Source organism: Achroia grisella, unplaced genomic scaffold, assembly GCF_030625045.1.
Source record: "Achroia grisella isolate CSIRO2021 unplaced genomic scaffold, CSIRO_AGI_Agris_v1 utg4502, whole genome shotgun sequence".
Classification (NCBI taxonomy): domain Eukaryota; kingdom Metazoa; phylum Arthropoda; class Insecta; order Lepidoptera; family Pyralidae; genus Achroia; species Achroia grisella.
This window is the reverse complement of record NW_026712863.1, coordinates 130,810-149,802: the sequence shown is the minus strand read 5'-3', so window position 1 is coordinate 149,802 and position 18,993 is coordinate 130,810. Positions and strand designations below refer to the sequence as shown.

The following is an 18,993-nucleotide window of genomic DNA, read 5'->3' as shown; positions in this document are numbered from 1 at the left end:
CACATTTCGAATTTAATTAGAAGACTTTTTTCATCCGAATATTTTATTATAACTTAAATAAACTTAAACCGCCAAAGTTGATATTAAATCGTACTTAGAAGTCATCTGTATCTATTAATGCTACCACTGAAAAAGGGCGGGAAAATTTGGTTTGACCGGACGCGTTTTTTAATTCAGGAAATATTATTTCAATAACATATAGATTAAGGATTGGTTTTTAGTAATTTTAGTTGTATTTAGTGTTATTATTATATTTATTTTTAGTGTGTAATTTGGTGTGTACATATCATATTGGTAAGTTAGATTTTATTTCTATATGGGCGAACCGCCCGACGATCCTGGGGGAACTACGACTATAGTTCCTCCAGGATTTGAAAATGAGATTCCAAACACTCCAATGGACATCTTAATTACGGCTTTAGAGTCGTCTATGGATACTGACTGTTCAGTATCTGATTCTGGAAAATTAAAAAGGAAAAGAATTGCTCGTGCAACTTGTAGTACATGTCTAGGTAAGAAAAGGAGACACGGTTCAAAAAGGATGGGACCAAATGTTTGTGCATGCATAACAAATGAAACAACAATAATAGATCAATATAATAATAAAGATTCTGAAGTCAATTCCAAATCTCAAAATGCAGTTTCTACTGCTCTTAACAATAATAGTACACAAAACACTGAAATCACTCGAACACCTATTGCTCGCACTAGGTATCAGCCATCAGATGCAGCACCATATATAATTCATGTCCAGAGGGAATTCTCAGATGATAACAGCAACACAACATTGCATCCCGTCACATTTGGTCGCTTTCTGAAACGTAAAGAAATTAATGGTATTGTGAATGGTAGTCTTAAACGAATTGGTCGTAATAGAATTAGTTTGTCTTTCTCAAATTTCACAGCAGCAAATTCATTCTTATGTAATCAAAGTTTAACAACTGAAAAATACAAAGCTTTTATTCCTACTTTTAACATTACACGTATGGGTGTAATAAGGGGTGTCCCCACTGATTGGTCTGATGAAGACATTTTACAAAATATAAGTGTCCCAATAGGTTGCGGTACAATACTTAAATTGAGAAGGCTTAAAAGGAAAGTTAATATCGATAATACAAATACATTTGAAAATATAGGCACTGTTGTTCTTACTTTTGATGGACAAGTACTGCCAACCCGAGTTTATATGTGTTATACTGCATTAGCTGTAACCCTTTATATATATCCCACAGTACAATGTTACAACTGTTGTAGGTATGGCCATGTTAAAAGCCAATGTAGGGCCACTCCAAGGTGTTTTAAATGTGGACAGGGACATTCAGGGGAGAATTGCAATATTGATGAAAATGACTATTGGTGCTGCTTGTGCAAGGGTTCTCACCAAGCAAATAGTAAAAAATGTTTAGAATTTGACCGGCAAAAAGCAATTAAAGAGACTATGAGTAAGAGTTGTATTTCATATATGGAAGCCGTCAAATTACATCCACCAGTTAATAAAATGTCTTATGCAGATGCTTTACTTACAGCTCCTTCCTCCCCATCTAATATAAATAATGACAAATCTCCAAACTATACTACATTAAATACAGTTCCTGTAAATAACCAAAATAGGTCATATAAAAAGACAGTGTTTCTGAAACCAAAAGCCCTACCAAAATTCTCAAGAGGATATGATCAATATGCACACAATGAGATCATAAAAAGTCCCACACTCCCTCCATCTCAACCCATTTTTAATAATAATAATCATGATAAAAATATTCAGATTTCAGCAATTATAAAAACATTATTAGACCTTTTACAACAATCGAATTCAAATATATCACCGTCCAACGTAGCTTTACTTATTGATACTATATATAAGATCACAGATAATGGATCAAGCTCAGGCCATACAGTGGAACTGCCGGAGCCTCATCAATAAAAAACATGATGTTATACACATCATTAATAAATATGATCCCTTCATAATTTGTTTACAAGAAACTTGGTTAAAACCGGGATCTATTTTTAAGATCCCTGGTTATTCCTGTTTAAGGAATGACAGACCTGATGGGTATGGAGGAGTCGCCATACTCATCAGGAATTCTTTATCCTATAATATTCTTCCTTTGCCTTCACACAGTGATGATATCTCTGTTATTGCTATTATAGTGAATAGTATTTGTTATGTGTCTATATATTTCTCCCGCCCAAGTAATGCCATTTTCAATGAAGTCAATAATTTATTCAACATCCTACCAAAACCATTTATATGCTTAGGAGATTTTAACTCTCACCATCAGACTTGGGGTTCCTCTTCATCCAATAGTTATGGTGACCAATTATTGGAGTTAATTGACTCCCATAACTTATGTATTTTAAATACTGGTATGCCAACACGCATCACAAGACCCACTGAAGGTCTCAGCTCACCAGACTTATCTATATGTACACCAGATCTCGCTTCATCTCTTGTTTGGTGTCCGCTAAACTATAGTTATAATAGTGATCATTATCCATTATTAATTACTTTTCCTTTTTCAAAACCCTTGCAGCAGATGAAACAGCCCCGTATGAGGTATAAATTAAGTAATGCCAACTGGTACAACTACAAACAGAAAGTACATGAAAAATTATCAACTTTACCCAAAATATCCCATGACAATGTGTCAGAGTGTTCTCTGTCATTAGCTAAATTATTAATTGAGGCAGCTGATTCAACATTTCCAACCAAAAATAGTGGTCCTAGTACAATACCCTCTCCACCTTGGTGGGATGAAGAGTGTACTATTGCAGTAAAACAAAGGAAAATAGCTGAAAGACAGTACTGTGTCTGTATGTCTGAAGATAACTATAAAAATTATCAAGAAGTAGCTTATAATACTAAAAACTTATTAAAACAAAAAAAGATTGAAGGTTGGAGTAAATTTTGTGCCTCATTATGTCCTAATGTCAATCCATCTATTATCTGGCAAAATATACGTAGATTTAGATCGGCCTTTAATGTATCTCAACAACAAAAGATTTCTCCCACTCTTGCAGAACAAATATTAGATAGATTAGCCCCACCTTTCGTTCCAGAACAGCTCCATGTAAATCCTTTAACTATTAATACAGAAATAGTTAATAATAATGATTCTACATTTGATCTCAATTCATCCTTCACTGTCAATGAATTAAAAGGTGTACTTTCTGTTATTAAAGACTCGGCGCCTGGTGAAGACGGCATTCCATACTCTTTTATAGTACATTTAGACGAAGATGCTCTTAATTATTATCTCTCTTTAATCAACACAGCTATGACATCAGGTAATATTCCCAGTTCTTGGAGAACACAAACTTTAATCTTGTTATTAAAGCCAGATAAACCAAGTTCCGAACCTTCATCATATCGTCCCATAGCTCTATCTACTGTATTGGCGAAAATATCGGAACATTTAATAAAAAATCGCCTCGAATGTTTTTTGGAACACAATGGATTATTCTCAGATAGTCAGCTAGGATTTAGGAAAGGTAAGAGCACTTTTGACAGTTTGGGGATTTTTGTCACAGATATTAGATTAGCGTTTTCTAGAAATGACTCTGTAATAGCTGGTTTTCTAGATATAACCGCAGCTTATGATAATGTTAATATCCTGATACTGAAACATAAATTAGAGATGTTGAATGTACCTAGACATTTAATGAATTTTATTATAAATATGTTAACAGAAAGATTTATTAAATATCCTTTAGATAATAATGATTGTATATATAGGACGGTATGGAAGGGGCTACCTCAGGGTTCCGTAATGAGTCCAATTCTTTACAACATTTATACTATTGATTTAGAAGTATCCATAAATAAATGTGTAAAAGTTCTGCAATATGCGGACGATTTGCTTTTCTATGTTGCCGGCCGATTAATTAACGAGATTAGCGATTCCCTTTCTGCAGCATTAAAATTTCTTAAAAAATGGCTAGATAATAATGGTCTAGATCTATCCCCATCTAAAAGCACTGTAGTTGTATACTCTAGAAAAAGGATTCCATCAGTAGTTAATGTTTTATATGATGATTCCCCCTTATCAGTTAAGGATCAGGCAAAGTTTTTGGGACTTGTATTGGACTCAAAACTCACAGGTGTATCACATTGTGAATCCGTTGTAGTGAGATGTGAACGCAACCTAAATATTTTAAGGTGTCTTAGTGGTGTATGGTGGGGCGCCCATCCTTCTATTATGAAACTCCTATATAATGCCTTAATTAGAAGCATTATAGACTACGGCTCGGTTTTATTAAATCCAGCAAACGCAGCAGCTTTTAAAAAATTGGATTGTATTCAATATAAGGCACTACGACTTATCACTGGATCAATGAAATCCAGCCCAATAAATTCGTTACAAATAGAGTGTTGTGAACCACCGCTAAAACTGCGAAGACAGTACCTGAGTGATACATTTTTTTTCCGTAGCCTAGCATTAAAAAAAAATCTCTTAATTTCTAGAGTCAAGGAATTGGCTGAGGTGATAGCCTCTTCGAAGTATTGGACTCATAAAGACCAACCTTGTTTAGTGAAAAGTTTCCAAAAATTTAAAGACATTACATCTCCAACATATCAGACTCAATATCTTCCCCTGTACCAACATAGTTACACTTCGCTAATACTTAATCCCCAAATATTATATAATATAGGTATAAATAAAGATGAAATTAACGCCAATGACAAATTTAACTATATTATGGATAATGAATGGAAAGATTGGCACTACATTTTTACGGACGCCTAAACATTCTAACGGCGAATGTGTAGGTGTTGGAGTCTACCATTCACAATACAAAATTCATCAAAAAATTAAGCTTCCGCCAGAGACCTCCGTCTATACTGGAGAATGCTACGGACTTCTTAAGGCGATTGAATATGTACTCCTTGCTAAACTATGTAAAACAATAATATTCTCCGATTCACTTAGTAGTTTGCAGGCTTTATCACATTTTCCCTTTAAATCCCACAAACAATCTCCGATAATTTTTAAAATTCGTGATCTACTTTCTCAATGCTTATCATTACAATTAAATGTTCACTTCGCTTGGATACCAAGCCATCTTGGTATATCTGGTAATAAAAAAGCTGATCAACTGGCTAATGATGCTGTTCGCGATGGCGATTTATTCCCATATGTCAATTACTGTAATGACCTAGCTTTGTTGTCAAAAATATACTTGTATGAGGATTGGAATCGGCTTTGGACAATTGAAACTCACAAGGGGAAGAATTACAGACTAGTACAAGAAACTATTCCTTATAAACCTTGGTTTAGTAAATTTAAATTTAATAAAAAAACCACATCAATTATTTGCAGACTTCGATTGGGACATGTATGTACACCAGCAAATCTATACAAATTTAATATTGTTTCTGACCCTACATGTGCTTGTGGAGCGTACGGAGATGTTAATCATGTGTTCTTCTCCTGCCCTCTATATGATCGCTCTGAATTTATTTCCCAACTCCTTCTGATCCGTGTCCCACTTCCTACATCTATTAATTGTTTGTTACATAATAGCGATACCAAGGTATATAAAATATTAGCCACATTTATTTTATATAATAATATAAAATTGTAAATATATACATATATATATATAATATATATACATTGTAAACATCATAAACCTGACCAATCCTTTATCCTACAAAATTCCGTTCTATTCCATATATTTCTGTGTATATTTCCCTAACTTTGATATTGGCTAAATGCGAAGGCAAAGCCAAAGATGGAGGAGGAGAAAAAAAAAAAAAAAAAATGCTACCACTATGCTGTGTCTCCTGTCAAATATTGTCAATTAATGTCAATCAGTGTGCCAATCCAATATATAGTGATTTGTGGTTGTTTAATTAAATTTTCAGAATTTTCTAGTTTATTTAAATTTAATTGCTATTTCAATGCTTTATTTTAATAAGCAATTGTTAACACTATATTACCATCGCGAAAATGACAGATAATACACCATTTGTATTTTGTGATTGATTGGTGTTTCTTTAGTATATTTACTAATAAAAATATTTATTTAACCTAGTATTGCTTGACTACACTTATCAGAGGTACTGTAATAAACTCGTATGTAACTATGAATGATGTGTATTTCATTTAAATTATAAGAATATATACAAAATGTTATCAAATTTTTTTTGAGCACGGATAAAAATGGCTTTCTTTTTTACTTATGTGTTCTAAGAAAATAAGCACTTACATGTATATTTATGTTTTGTTACAGGTGTTCTTTCACTGAGAATAATTATTCACTATCTAATCACATTTTACTCATATATGCTACTTATTCTACTGCTGCACTCTAAATACATGTTGTGCTTGAAGTGACAGGACAATTAATATATACTGGTTATAAAGTCTGTGAAAAAAATTTAATATGTAAGTTAAATATGATATAAGAATTATGTAATGATTGGTAGCCTAGTAGTTGCTAAGAATAGTCTTCATGACTAATCCCTGATGGGATCCTTGGTACAGGGAGAGCACAATAGATCGGCATAGGTTGTTGTTGTTGTCCTACAAAAAAGTCCCATGACTACTGCTTAATTGGAATTAAAGTTGTATGCCCATGTCCTGTCCTCATGATGCAATTAAAAAATCTACAAAGATTTATTTTGTGATTGAACTTCCTCAAGGTGCCGCTCTACATGAGTGATTTCCTGCAATGCTGACTCATATGTGTCTCTGCATAGATCATATTCATTTACAATTTCTTTAAGTTTTTCTTTTTCGATATGTAGTACTTCAAAGTCTGTACTGATCTTCACTTAGTCATTCTTCAGAGCCACATATTTATCAGACATCAACTTAATTTCAATGTCACTTTGATCTTGTTCCTGTAATAAGGCATTATTTAAATCATTGGATTTTTTTAACTCTTCTCTAACTTCACATCAAAATTCATTCTGGTCACAAACTGAGCAGGGCTCGTATTATGGGTACTAGACAATGGATGTAAATACAGAGATACATAATTAATATTTATAGAAAACACCCAAACCATGACAATTATCTAATATTTTGTTTACCTAAATAAATTGAACATAAAAGATGATTATAAAAAATCATATGCATGAATACAAATGGTGTATGTAACAACTAGACCACGGTGTCCCTCAATAACTATAGATATGATATGTTAACTTGTCAATACGTTAATATACAATTACTCAACTTGTGCAATTTTATTAACTTTGTTATGATTCAACAGGACGGAGTATTGGAAGTCACAAGCTAGGAAATACTGTGAATTTTGCAAGTGTTGGTATGCTGATAATAAAGTTGTAAGTACACATGACACAGCTAAAGAAATTTGATGATAGAAATTCTAGTTATTATTATATATTGTAACTTTTGCAGTCAATATCTTTTCACGAGAATGGAAAACGACATAAAGAAAGCATTCAGAAACATATATCCCAGCTCAGTAAGAAGAGTGCAAAAGAATTCAAACAAAAAGAAAAAATGGATGATGATATTAAGAAAATGGAGAGTGCTGCAATGGCAGCATATCTTAAAGACGTACAAAACAATGCTGACCTCACATCACAGGTATGCATATTACATTAAAAATTGGTACCTACCTAAATGTATAGTAATATCTTAAGGCTGCATGATCCCCTCCCCTCTCCATACAAAATGGATTATTATGAAAATTAACATTTTAACTCCATTAAATTTTATCTATAAGATAAGCCAACTAATATTAAATTTCAGACTAGTCAGATTTAAACTAGTTTGTTTTAGAATTACATTAAACTGAAATACTGGATTACCACGAAAATTATATTTGTGTAATATTTAGCTGTTTCATGAATAATCCAAGACAGTATAAAAATATAAAAGAAAACTTTTGGAGTTATAATAATTTTTTAGAATAATAATAAAATTTTTACTGTATGATCGAGAAGCTGAGAAGAGAGGAACATAAATATTTAAGGTGTTTTAATAAATGGGAGACACAATCTCTGTTAGATATACAATACAAAACTAAAAACACTACATAGTATGTAATGCCATTTAAGCTATTTAAGGAATGTATAAAAATTATTTACTTTCAGAGCATAAATGAAATGTTAGGTGATAATAAAGAGTTGCAAGTGGGTACAACCTCTACAACACCTGCAAAGAAAAGTCCACCCGTCTGGCACGAAGTCAAAGGCGATGATGACAGTTCTTATTTCTGGAATACTAGCACAAATGGTAAAGAAACTAATGACATCATAATTTTCCATGCTGTTCATAAATTATGTTATACATTATGATGAAGGGCCCAGGGTGTCAACAAAGTATCTTAGATTTCACGATGAAATATTTCAAAATCTAAAATTGTCTCTGAATTGTGACTGCATTAATTACTCTTGTAAAGAAAAAGACGAAATATATATATATATGTTAATTATTTAATTAATGTGTGTAGTGTGTAATTTTATTCTTATATTATAATGGTATTAAGGGCATGAACTTCGTGCTCCTATAAGTTTTTTGTAAACCTATTGAAATAAAATAAACATTTTAAGTGAAGTTAACCTCAATACATTATTAAATACCGCGCCCAAATGAGTTAAGGCGTTTCTGAAATAAACGTACAGCTGATAATACGTATAATCATTGTTTTGGTTTCTATTACATTAATAAAGTCAACCAATAATATTTTTTTTAATATATCTTCCATTTACAGTTAGAGATCAGTCACTTTTTATTTGGGTTATTAAGTCTGTATGTACTTTTGGCTTTGTTGTATGTGCGTTAAAACTACATAAATAAATGATATATACAGATATAATATTAAATGACCTGACTGACATCAATTTTCTATAAGCTTGTATACATCTATAGAGATGTATAGCATATATGTATAACAGACTATATAGATAGTCTGTTCTTGTTTGCGAGTTTAAGACGTATTGTACCTTATACTTATTTCAGAAACAACTTGGGACCCGCCTGATGAATATCTATCTCTTGCTCAACAAGAAGAAAACAAATTGAAACAGACAAAAGAAGAGAAAACAAAAGAAAAAGTGAAGTATGTTTTATAATTACAATTGTATTAGTCATACGTAATATTTATATGCACTAAAACAATTATGGTATTAAAATCTGAAACTACTGTAATCCCAGATCCTATAATCAGGTGTATTGTAGTTGTTTACAAAGACAAATTAAATCAAATCGAAGTTTATTGAATCGGAAATTTACACTTAATAATATTAAGAATGCGAAAGTTTATAAGTATGCATTTTTGTTACTCTTTCACACAAAAATTACTAAACGGATTTGGATGAAACTTTACAGTAATATAGTTTATGCGTCAGAATAACACATAGGATAAATTTTATATACTGAAATTTAACGCGGGTGAAACCGTGCTACTATAAAGCAATTGTGGTATATATTCTACTACTAGTAGAATATATACCACAATTGCCTTCTTATGGACGTATTAGACTTGCGATGTTTATAATAGAATTTGGTCAAATATTAGACACGCGTGGCTTTACGTGGGCAAAAATCAAATTCAAGACCAGAGATGTTTTTAGCGTAATAAATCATAGATCTTATGTTCATTTTATTGCACTGTATCTATTGTATCTTTAAATGTTATATTATAAATATATGTTTTGACATAGAAAACAGAAGCAAAAAGAAGCCGTTAAAGAAGCTAAAGCTCACATGGCACGGGAAAAAATGAAAGAGTTAGCTGTAAATAAAGATGAACCTCCCTCGGCCAAGCCTGTGGACTACGGGCCGGCACCTCGCGCTGTCAAGCCCTATGGTTCCTGGACGCCTGTCATTAACGAGTAAGTGATTCGTATTGGATTTTATTTTTATTTATATTCAAATTCAAATTCAAAGCCTTTATTAATTGACACAAAATTATACAATCTAACAATATTTAATTAAAAGTTTAAAATATAAAAGAAAAATATTAATTATATATACGTTTTATTTTACTTTTAATTCTGCACATCAGTCTCTGAGTCAACGTGTCCTTTAAACACAAAGGCCTCAAGCGTTATCCATGTGTTCCTAACTTTTGCCAATCGGAGCCACAGTGGTCCGGCAATCTTTCTAATTTTTATTAATAATAATAGAGTAAATCTAGGGGTAGTGTTCATTAGTTGGAATTGGTAAGTTAATACAGCGAACCACCGGATTACAAAATACATGTAATAATAATATTCCAGGACAATTTAACAGTTGTTTATGATTGAAGAAAGTGTATAGGAACACTTTCTTCAGTCATAAACAACTGTTACAAATATATATACATTTTATGTAAATATTTTATATATATTTTATATATATTTATATCCATACATAACATACACAGAAAACACTCAAACTTATGAATACAAATGTTTGCGAGGCGCGAGGAATCGAACCGGCAACCTTCGTATGTAAAGCGGTGTGCTAAATATATAATTTAATGTAAATATTATCCTTTTTTTTTCTCACATTTGGGCACGTGTTAGTAATCAGTAGTCGCCAATGTTGTCCCCGTTAAATCTTCAATTTATAACACCCAAACGTATAAAAAATAATTGTAATGTTTGTCAGAAAAAGTGAAAATCAGAAAAAAAAAACATGCCAAACTAAGCAAGTAACCACCGCACATTTGTGTGAAAGTTCTAAAAATTATTTTCACATTTCCACTTAGCTTCATTTATACATAATGTGCATAGTTAAAAATGTCTAATGAAATTCGTGTGTTCTACAGGCCTGTTGAGGCAGTAGACCTTCAATTGCCAAAACCAGAGAAGCAGACACCCCCACCGCCTGTGGTGATGGAACCAGAAGTAATCAAATTCAAGGAAAAACGCGTCGAGTCACTTGGTGATGGTCCAGTCGAATTCAAAAAACGGAAATTTAATACTGCCAAGCGAAATATGCGCCAGAAAATCGATGATGATTGAAATTAGTATTTTTTATACTGAAATAAATTATATTTTTAAATATTGTTGTTTTTTACTATTCCCTACAGAATGAGAAATAAAAATGCTAACCCGTGACTTCAGCATTGGCGCTCTTAGAGACACCATGTGTTTTTATATATAGGTATCTAGTACACCATAGATATTAAAATTATGGGCGATTAGTATCCAGAAAAAAAATATGGATTTTTAAGCCATTTTCTAATGAGTAAGAATCTCACAAGGGTCCTTTCAATCCCTCGGGCGCGGTGATTCAAACTCAAAATAATTTATTAATGTTGGACCTTTTGGCCTCTTATACACGTAATTTTTTTATCAAAATACCTACTGTCAGTGTGATTGTTTTTAGAAATACAAAAGGTTAGTACGTTTGTTACGTAGTAAGTACGTCTTTTGTCCGCATACTTGTGGATGTACAACTTTATTATGTGTTGCAAAAAAGTCATAAAGAAAATTTGTAGAGTCAATATGGTTCTTATGTAAATGTTCAGTCTGTCACGGGACAAAATGTTATTTATGTTTTTACTACTGGAATGGTAAACAAGTTTACTTTAAGTTGGGACTGCTTTCCAGAGATTAGGTCCGTATATATATATAATGGCCTATGCGTCTATTATAGACGATTTATGGCGTAATGGTCCGTGAACAGCTTTTTTCGTGGCTGTATAAACCGATACGAGAACGGCATGGCCTACCACAGGCCCGGCAAGGGAAACTATTGGCAGTAGTCTGTACTGAGCCGCCTAGGTGGCGCTTCCGTCTCTTGTCAGCAAGCCTTTGAAGCCAGGCATCATCGCAAACCCTTCGACCCTCCATTACGCGTTTGCGCCAATCTGATTTATTGGTTGCGAGTTTTTCCCAGCTACGGTGGTCTATTTGAAATGTGGCCATGTCACGTTTGGCGCAATCCTTAAAGCGAAGCAAAGGCCTCCCTACATCTCTCTTTGCATTCGCTATTGCACCGAGCAGAACGCGTCGTGGTGAACGAGAGGGTTCCATTCTGTGCACGTGCCCTAGCCAACGTAGACGCTTCTGTTTAAGAAATGCAGTCAAGCTAGGCAGCTGTGCGATTTCTAGAATCCTCTCGTCGAAATGCCCAAAATTTTGCGTAGACAACGCATGTAAAAAGTGTTTAATCGACTCTCTTGTTTTGCATACGTTGTCCAGGTCTCGGCTCCATATAGGAGAATGCTTAGTATGGAAGCCTGAAAGACTATGGTAGTCTTGGTCTTGGTAGTCAGGTATTTGTTGTACCATACTCGCTTACTAAGCCTCCCAAACATAGTTCCCGCCTTGCCAATACGTGAGTCTATCTCCGCTTCAAGCGAGAGATTGTTTGACACGGTCGACCCTAAGTAGCAAAACCTGTCAGCTACCTCTAACAGCGTGCCATTCAAAGAAATTAAAGGGGCTTCTTGAATGCCTTGTGTTAGCACAACTGTCTTCTTGGTGTTAACAGACATAGCGTACAGGGAGCAGGCCTGAGAAAATTTGTCCAACATAGACTGAAGCTCAGCTGCAGAATTGGCTACAAAGGTGGCGTCATCGGCAAAGAGAAGACCATCTACGAAAAGGTCCTCGCGGTTTCTCTTGGATTTGAGGAGAGAGATGTTGAACATATTTCCGTCGGTCCTTGTATGCAGATGGATACCCTGGTGGTCATCGCCGAATGCTGTGTATATCAGGAGCGAGAAATATATTCCAAACAGGGTGGGAGCCAAGACGCAGCCCTGCCGCACACCTCTGGAACGTCAAACGATTCAGACGACTGGCCGTTAAAAACTATGGTGCCCCTCATATCCTCGTGGAAAGATTTAATGAGGCTCAGGAGTTTAGGTGGACACCCAATGCTCCCCAGCGCCGAGTACAAACCCTCCCTGCTAACCGTGTCAAAAGCTTTGTTGAGGTCAACGAAATCCACAAACAGGGGAGTATTCTGCTCTCTACACTTTTCTTGCAATTGCCTGAGTGTAAAGATCATATCTACCGTGGAACGCTGAGAACGGAACCCGCACCGTGTCTCTGGGTAAATGCGCGCCGCAAGCTTTTGGAGTCTACATAGAATAACACGTCCAAAAAGCTTGCCAACTATACTCAGAAGGGATATACCACGGTAGCAGTTGCAGTCGCCGCGGTCACCTTTCCCTTTGTATAGTGTTATGATGTTGGCATCTCGCATATCCTGTGGCACATCACCCGCTTCCCAGCACTTCAACAAAAGATTGCGCAAGATTGGTTTCGCGCATTCGAGTTTAATTATTTCAGCCTGGGTGCCATCTTTTCCGGGACTCTTTCCGCGTTTAAGCTGATTGACAGCCACGATGAAATCCTCTAAGGACGGTGGATCATCCAGTTCGGTCCAAACATCCATTTTCGGCATACTCAGCACTGCCTCTGGCTGTAAGTATACAGGACGTGAGTAGAGACCGGTGTAATGCTCAACCCAGCGTTCGAGCTGTTTTTGGTTGTCGGTTATAATAAAACCATTCGCGTCCTTAAGAGGTGCTGACTTCTTTTTAATAGGTCCAAGGGCCCGTTTGACACCCTCATAGACACCACCGATGTCCCCTCTATCTGCACAGGTTTGAATGGTGCGGCCAAGTTCCGACCAGTATAAGTTGACATAGTACCGTGCACTCCGTTGAAGAGCTGCCTTTGTAGCTCGAAGCGCTTTGTCGGTGTCCGTACTGGGATTCAAGCGGTGCCGAAGGGCAGCGTTACGCTTTGAGTCCAGCAATGGTTGAAGGTGCTCGACATTTTCCGCGAACCAGTCGTGAGATTTGGTTTTCTGATAACCGAAAACCTCGCCGGCGCTCTCAGTGAGTAGTTTTCTGACGTTATTCCACTCAACATTTATAGGTGCACTACCGTCCCATGCAGCAAGCATTTCTTTTGCCAAACACTCAAATTTTGGACACATTCGTCATTCCTGATATTAGAATGATTTAGCTTTCTTCTACCCGGCACCTTGGACGAATGTATCCTCTTGGGAGTGAAGGCTATGTGTGCCGCTACCAGTGAGTAGTCGGTGTTGCAGTCGGTACTATGGAAGGAACGTGTGTGGAGAATATCACGAAGATTTTTGCTTCTAGAAAGTACTATATCCAGTTGATGCCAATGACCAGATCTCGGATGTTTCCAAGAGACTTTACGCGACGTTTTACCCTTGAAATATGTATTAGTTACACACAGCGAGTATTCGGAGCAAAACTCGAGTAACCGTTGACCATTTTCATTCAGCTTGCCAATGCCATGGTAACCAATACAATTCGGCCATGCGGTATAATCTCGGCCAACACGGGCTTTGAAGTCGCCTAAAATATAAAGGCGATCGCCTCGATTGACATTCTTTACTGTCTCCCTCAGTTGGTTATAGAATCGATCTTTTGACTCGTCCGTAGATATTAAAGTCGGAGTATAAGCGGAAATAATAGTAATAGAACCGCAACTGCTATTGAGTCTCAAGACCATAATGCGTTCCGAAATGCCGCGTGGGTTCTCGATGGCGGACAGTAAATCGTTGCGGATCGCAAAACCCACTCCGTGTTCGCGAACATCTGAGGACTCTTTTCTTTAATTATATAATATTATGTTATCTGTGATATAATATACAATAATAGCGTCGTCTCTAGATACTATCTACACAAAATATTTGTTTTCCTGAGTACCTACTATATCACTACCTATTTGTAAGAAATGAGTTTGACGCGAATAATATTTTTTTAATATTTGTATTATTGGACAATTTGTAAACATTAACATCTCGAGTAATCTCGACTAAATATAGAGAGTCCCTAACTTACTATACGTTTATTGATTATTGGTGTTTATTATACTTTTAATAACACGTTTAAAATAAAACCACCAGTGGAACCCTAATGCTCGAGAGCACTCGCCTAGATTTTACTTAAATTCGAGTTAATAATGAATCCATAAAACGTAATTACGTCCTTGTCGTCATACGACTTCAGAAGATGAAAAATAGTCGGCTCTCAACATATACTACGTACATATATGTTTTGGTATGTTACTTTTAATTAATAACTGGTGTTTCAGCGAATCTTGTTCGTTCTAATTCACCTCAATTAAACTTAATTTCATTCGTTATGAAATTTAGAACATAGAAACGTACCTATGTTATGTAATAAAAGCTTTACCTACTAAATAACTACTTATTTGGAATAGGTACCTACCGACGTAATTTTAAGACTAGAACTAAGACATAGAAATTTATTTAAACCATGAAATTAAAATCATAGTTAATATATATAGGTATAGAACGTAGATATTTAGAACATTTCTGACGAAGATTTAGTTCTACGTGATAAATGTAATGTTTTAATATCCGTGCGAAACCTAAGCTTGTACCTAGTTATGATGATGGAGCCGACGGAGCCTAATAACAATTTACCGAAAGATCGCACGTTCGAAAAATAGAAATCTATAGACTATTATTTATAAACCAAATTATACAATCTGAGAAATAGCAAAAATACCAAATAATGTATGAAGTACCTACATATTAAAAACAATAAATAATGACGGCTGAATATTATCAATACTGGAGCGATATTAGGGGCTATTGGTACTTTAATAATTACATTTTTATGTAATCTGTGTATATACAAAAAATTGCTGTGTCACTATGGTCACACCAACGTCTTTATATTTTTTTTTGTTTCTAAGAGCAGTCTCTAAAACCTAGGAAATATGTAAATATCAACTGGAGGGTAGGTCTAAAAATATCTTGGATATTTAAGCAGTTCCAAATCTGGTCTAACATAGGATTGAGCCGTTTTACACCTTATAATAACCACCTACATACTCTTGAGTTACTTACATATAGGTAGGTACCAGCAGAACTCCACTACACTACTCCATATTTCATACCTATATGAATCACAGAAATATCTTTCATCATTAAAATTCGGATAGTCGTTAATGAATACGAATTATAAATAACTTTGTAGAGTACAGCAGAAGTCAGAATTATAACAGCCCATTATATTTTGAAGTATAGATACTTGAAGTAAATATAACGCGGTCGTGATGTGGCACTGATATGGAAATGACGCGCTATTAACTTTTAATGCGACATTGTATATCACGATTAGGTCCGGTATCATTGAGCTGAGGACGATTCGGCGATCATTAGTTTTTCCAAGCACGGACAGGACTCCGTACCCTATATAAAGGTACCGCAGTAGGCTGGCACATCATTACCGACCTAAACGCTATCGGCACTCCTGTCTAGGTAGTTTAACTCTAGATTCAGGTTCCTGTGCTTAGTGCTCGCTTAATCAGTCAACATGTTCAAATTGGTAAGAATTTATATATTTAATTAACATTCCATAATATAGGTACACTATTGGTAGTTTTGCCTAAAGTCAATTTTGCTTTTAATAAAATTGTGTTCGTATTGTTTTAATAGGTAACAACATATTAAACATAACAACATATTAAATAAAAACTTCTTGTTATAGACTTTAATCATGTAACGCTGTTACTAACAATTCTCAGTTGTAACAGATTGAAAAAGTTGGATTTGAGATTTTCTGTGATGAGTAAATATTATGCTGATTGGCATGTTTGCAATTGCAACTGTGAAATGTAAAGATACGTTATAGGTATTTAAAAATAATAGGTTCATTTTAAATTCGAAGAATAATAGGTTCAAGTTAATTTCGAATAATAATTGTTACTATAGGCGTTAATTAAGTCATTCACCTATCTATGTCAGCGACATCATTTGTTCCCCTTCAGAGTGTTTGGTGTCAGAACCCGGTGGTTTACTACCCCGATTTATAAAGACCCTCAATATAGCAACATAGTGATTGACACACACTAAAAAGAAGGATGTCATTAACAGTTATGTAATACCAGCTTTATTTAGATGATTATGTCCTATACATTTCTGTACTTTTTTGCAAATTTCATGACTAAAAAGATAGGGATTTATGCAAATTGTAGAAATTATTGCCACGTGAACAACATACCTTTGCTACTCTCTTTATTTTATAGTGCCACTAAAAACCAGATGCATGTTCGCAAAGAATATTGTTTATTTTTAATAATATATGTATCTACTGGTTAAGTTCTATTATAATTATTATCGCAAATTTTAATTTTTTTTTGTTTCTATTTGTTTACTTTCTATTAACGGTAAATAATTTTAATTTCAATTCAGATGGTAATTCTCGGCATCGCCGCTATGATGCTGGTGGTTCCTGCATTGTCCAAACCTCAAGTGCTGCTGGACTACGGCTACTACTCAGCACCAGCGTACTACGCGTCTTACAGTGCACCGTTAGCTTATTCCTACCCATACGCTTATACTTATTCCTACCCACTAGCTTATATCTAACAATGGTAACAAACGAACTGACTAAGTTAGCAATAAAATAATCCACCAAATTAATTATTAATTATAAGGGTTATTATTACATATAGCAATATACAGGGCAGAGCTAGGAATGTAAAACATAACTTTACCATATTATGGTAAGTATCTGGACAATTTGGAATCATTATATAGTATCTAATATTAACTAAAATGTTTCTTGCAAAACTGTACGTTGTCTACAACCCTTTAAATTAAAAACCTTTGTTTACATTACACATTACAAGAATTTTCTTCAATGTATCTATGCCTACAGGTAAACAAGTGTGTAGAAACTTAAGTACTTATTAAGTAATATTGTTTGTAATTATGTATTGAAGACAGATATAACTATTAATACCAAATAAAAAAAAATGTATTTTATATTAGTTCTTGTACCATAACTTGTTCGTAATTAATGGTTTATGTTTTAAAAAGTGTTGTAAATAACAGAAAGGCGCCATATTACACCTACATTTAAATAAAAATAAAGCTTTTTATAGCATAGATACAAATAAAGTTTCATTACAACTAATTTTGACTTATTTATTTCATACGTATAAAATCTTAATATTTATTTAAATAAAAAGCAAGTAGCTAGTAATTATTTTCCTTAATTATCCACCCCAATTTTTTATTCAAGGTTATGAAATTGTGCACCCCCCTAAGCTAATGATATGCTCTGGTGGGGTACCAATGAACTCAAGTCAGGTAGGTACGTTCGTGCCGAATTTGCCACAAATTAATCATGGTTTTCAGAGAGGACCACGTGGAGGCCCATCTGACATAGTACATTGCTGGCAATGAGGCCACTAGCGATCGTCATTAATGATAAATAAAGTAGTAGCACCTACCTACTGTGTACCTATATGTTAGAATGATCACACTTACATATTAGTGATTAGCTGTGCCCGCGACTTCGATCGATAGTAGTGGACGCAACGGAAGCCCTCAAAATATGAATAATTTTCCCAATTTTTGCAACATTTTTCTCTGATGTTATACTTCTATATGTCGTAGCGTTATATAGCTTAAAGTCCTCCTCGACAATGGACAATCCAACACAAAAAATATTTTTTTAATTCAAACCAATATTTAGAGTAGTGGGTTCAAACAAAAAACTTTTCAGCTTTACAATATTAGTATACATTATATAATTCTTAATTCAACGAAGTTAATAATTTCTCATGTAACTAAAATAACATCTACCTATATCTATAAATACTACCTACCTACCTACTACCTATTTATAAATAAATGTTTACCAATTATTCTAATTGGTACAACAGTCATCAAATATATTTGTATCGGATCAAAAGAGAAACACTTATAATTTTTTACATATTAGGTATTGTTCACGTATGGGATTACGTATGCGTATCTATTGTCATCCAGATGACTCTACTAATGACATAACCATCATGGCATCACAAGGCCATTACTTACCTCGGTTTTCCTCTTCATTTGTATGCTGATGAGATATGATTTTGACAACTTAAGGATAATCTATCAAGACTCTATTATACCTGATATATGTATTATAGTATGGTTGTACATAAACAATTACATGATATTCATTTATATATATTCGTTTTAAACGTAGCATGGGTGCAGTTTTATCCTGTATTGTAAAGTAGTAGTCGCCTAATAGATTAAAACA

The 18,993-nt window shown here is 34.4% G+C and overlaps 1 protein-coding gene and 1 long non-coding RNA gene across 2 annotated transcripts; one reads left to right on the top strand and one right to left on the bottom strand.

Moving 5' to 3' along the window:
- Positions 1-526: 526 nt before the first annotated feature.
- On the bottom strand, positions 527-3,912 carry LOC131845060 (uncharacterized). The gene is made up of 4 exons (XR_009357615.1): positions 3,760-3,912; positions 3,052-3,623; positions 2,280-2,590; positions 527-814 (listed from the first exon to the last, which is right to left on the bottom strand). It is a non-coding gene; the product is annotated as an uncharacterized LOC131845060 (long non-coding RNA).
- Positions 3,913-5,997: 2,085 nt separating this feature from the next.
- Positions 5,998-10,978, top strand: LOC131845063 (WW domain-binding protein 4). The gene is made up of 8 exons (XM_059194075.1): positions 5,998-6,067; positions 6,241-6,395; positions 7,228-7,300; positions 7,377-7,568; positions 8,078-8,219; positions 8,946-9,045; positions 9,650-9,820; positions 10,741-10,978. Coding segments are annotated over exons 2-8 (876 nt in total). The 5' UTR covers positions 5,998-6,067; positions 6,241-6,393; the 3' UTR covers positions 10,937-10,978.
- The last annotated feature ends 8,015 nt before the right edge of the window (positions 10,979-18,993 follow it).

Coding starts and splice junctions, on each gene's coding strand:
- LOC131845063 (XM_059194075.1), top strand. Junction 7,569..8,077: donor ATGCTGACCTCACATCACAG/GTATGCATATTA, acceptor ATTTACTTTCAG/AGCATAAATGAAATGTTAGG. Junction 9,821..10,740: donor TGGACGCCTGTCATTAACGA/GTAAGTGATTCG, acceptor TGTGTTCTACAG/GCCTGTTGAGGCAGTAGACC.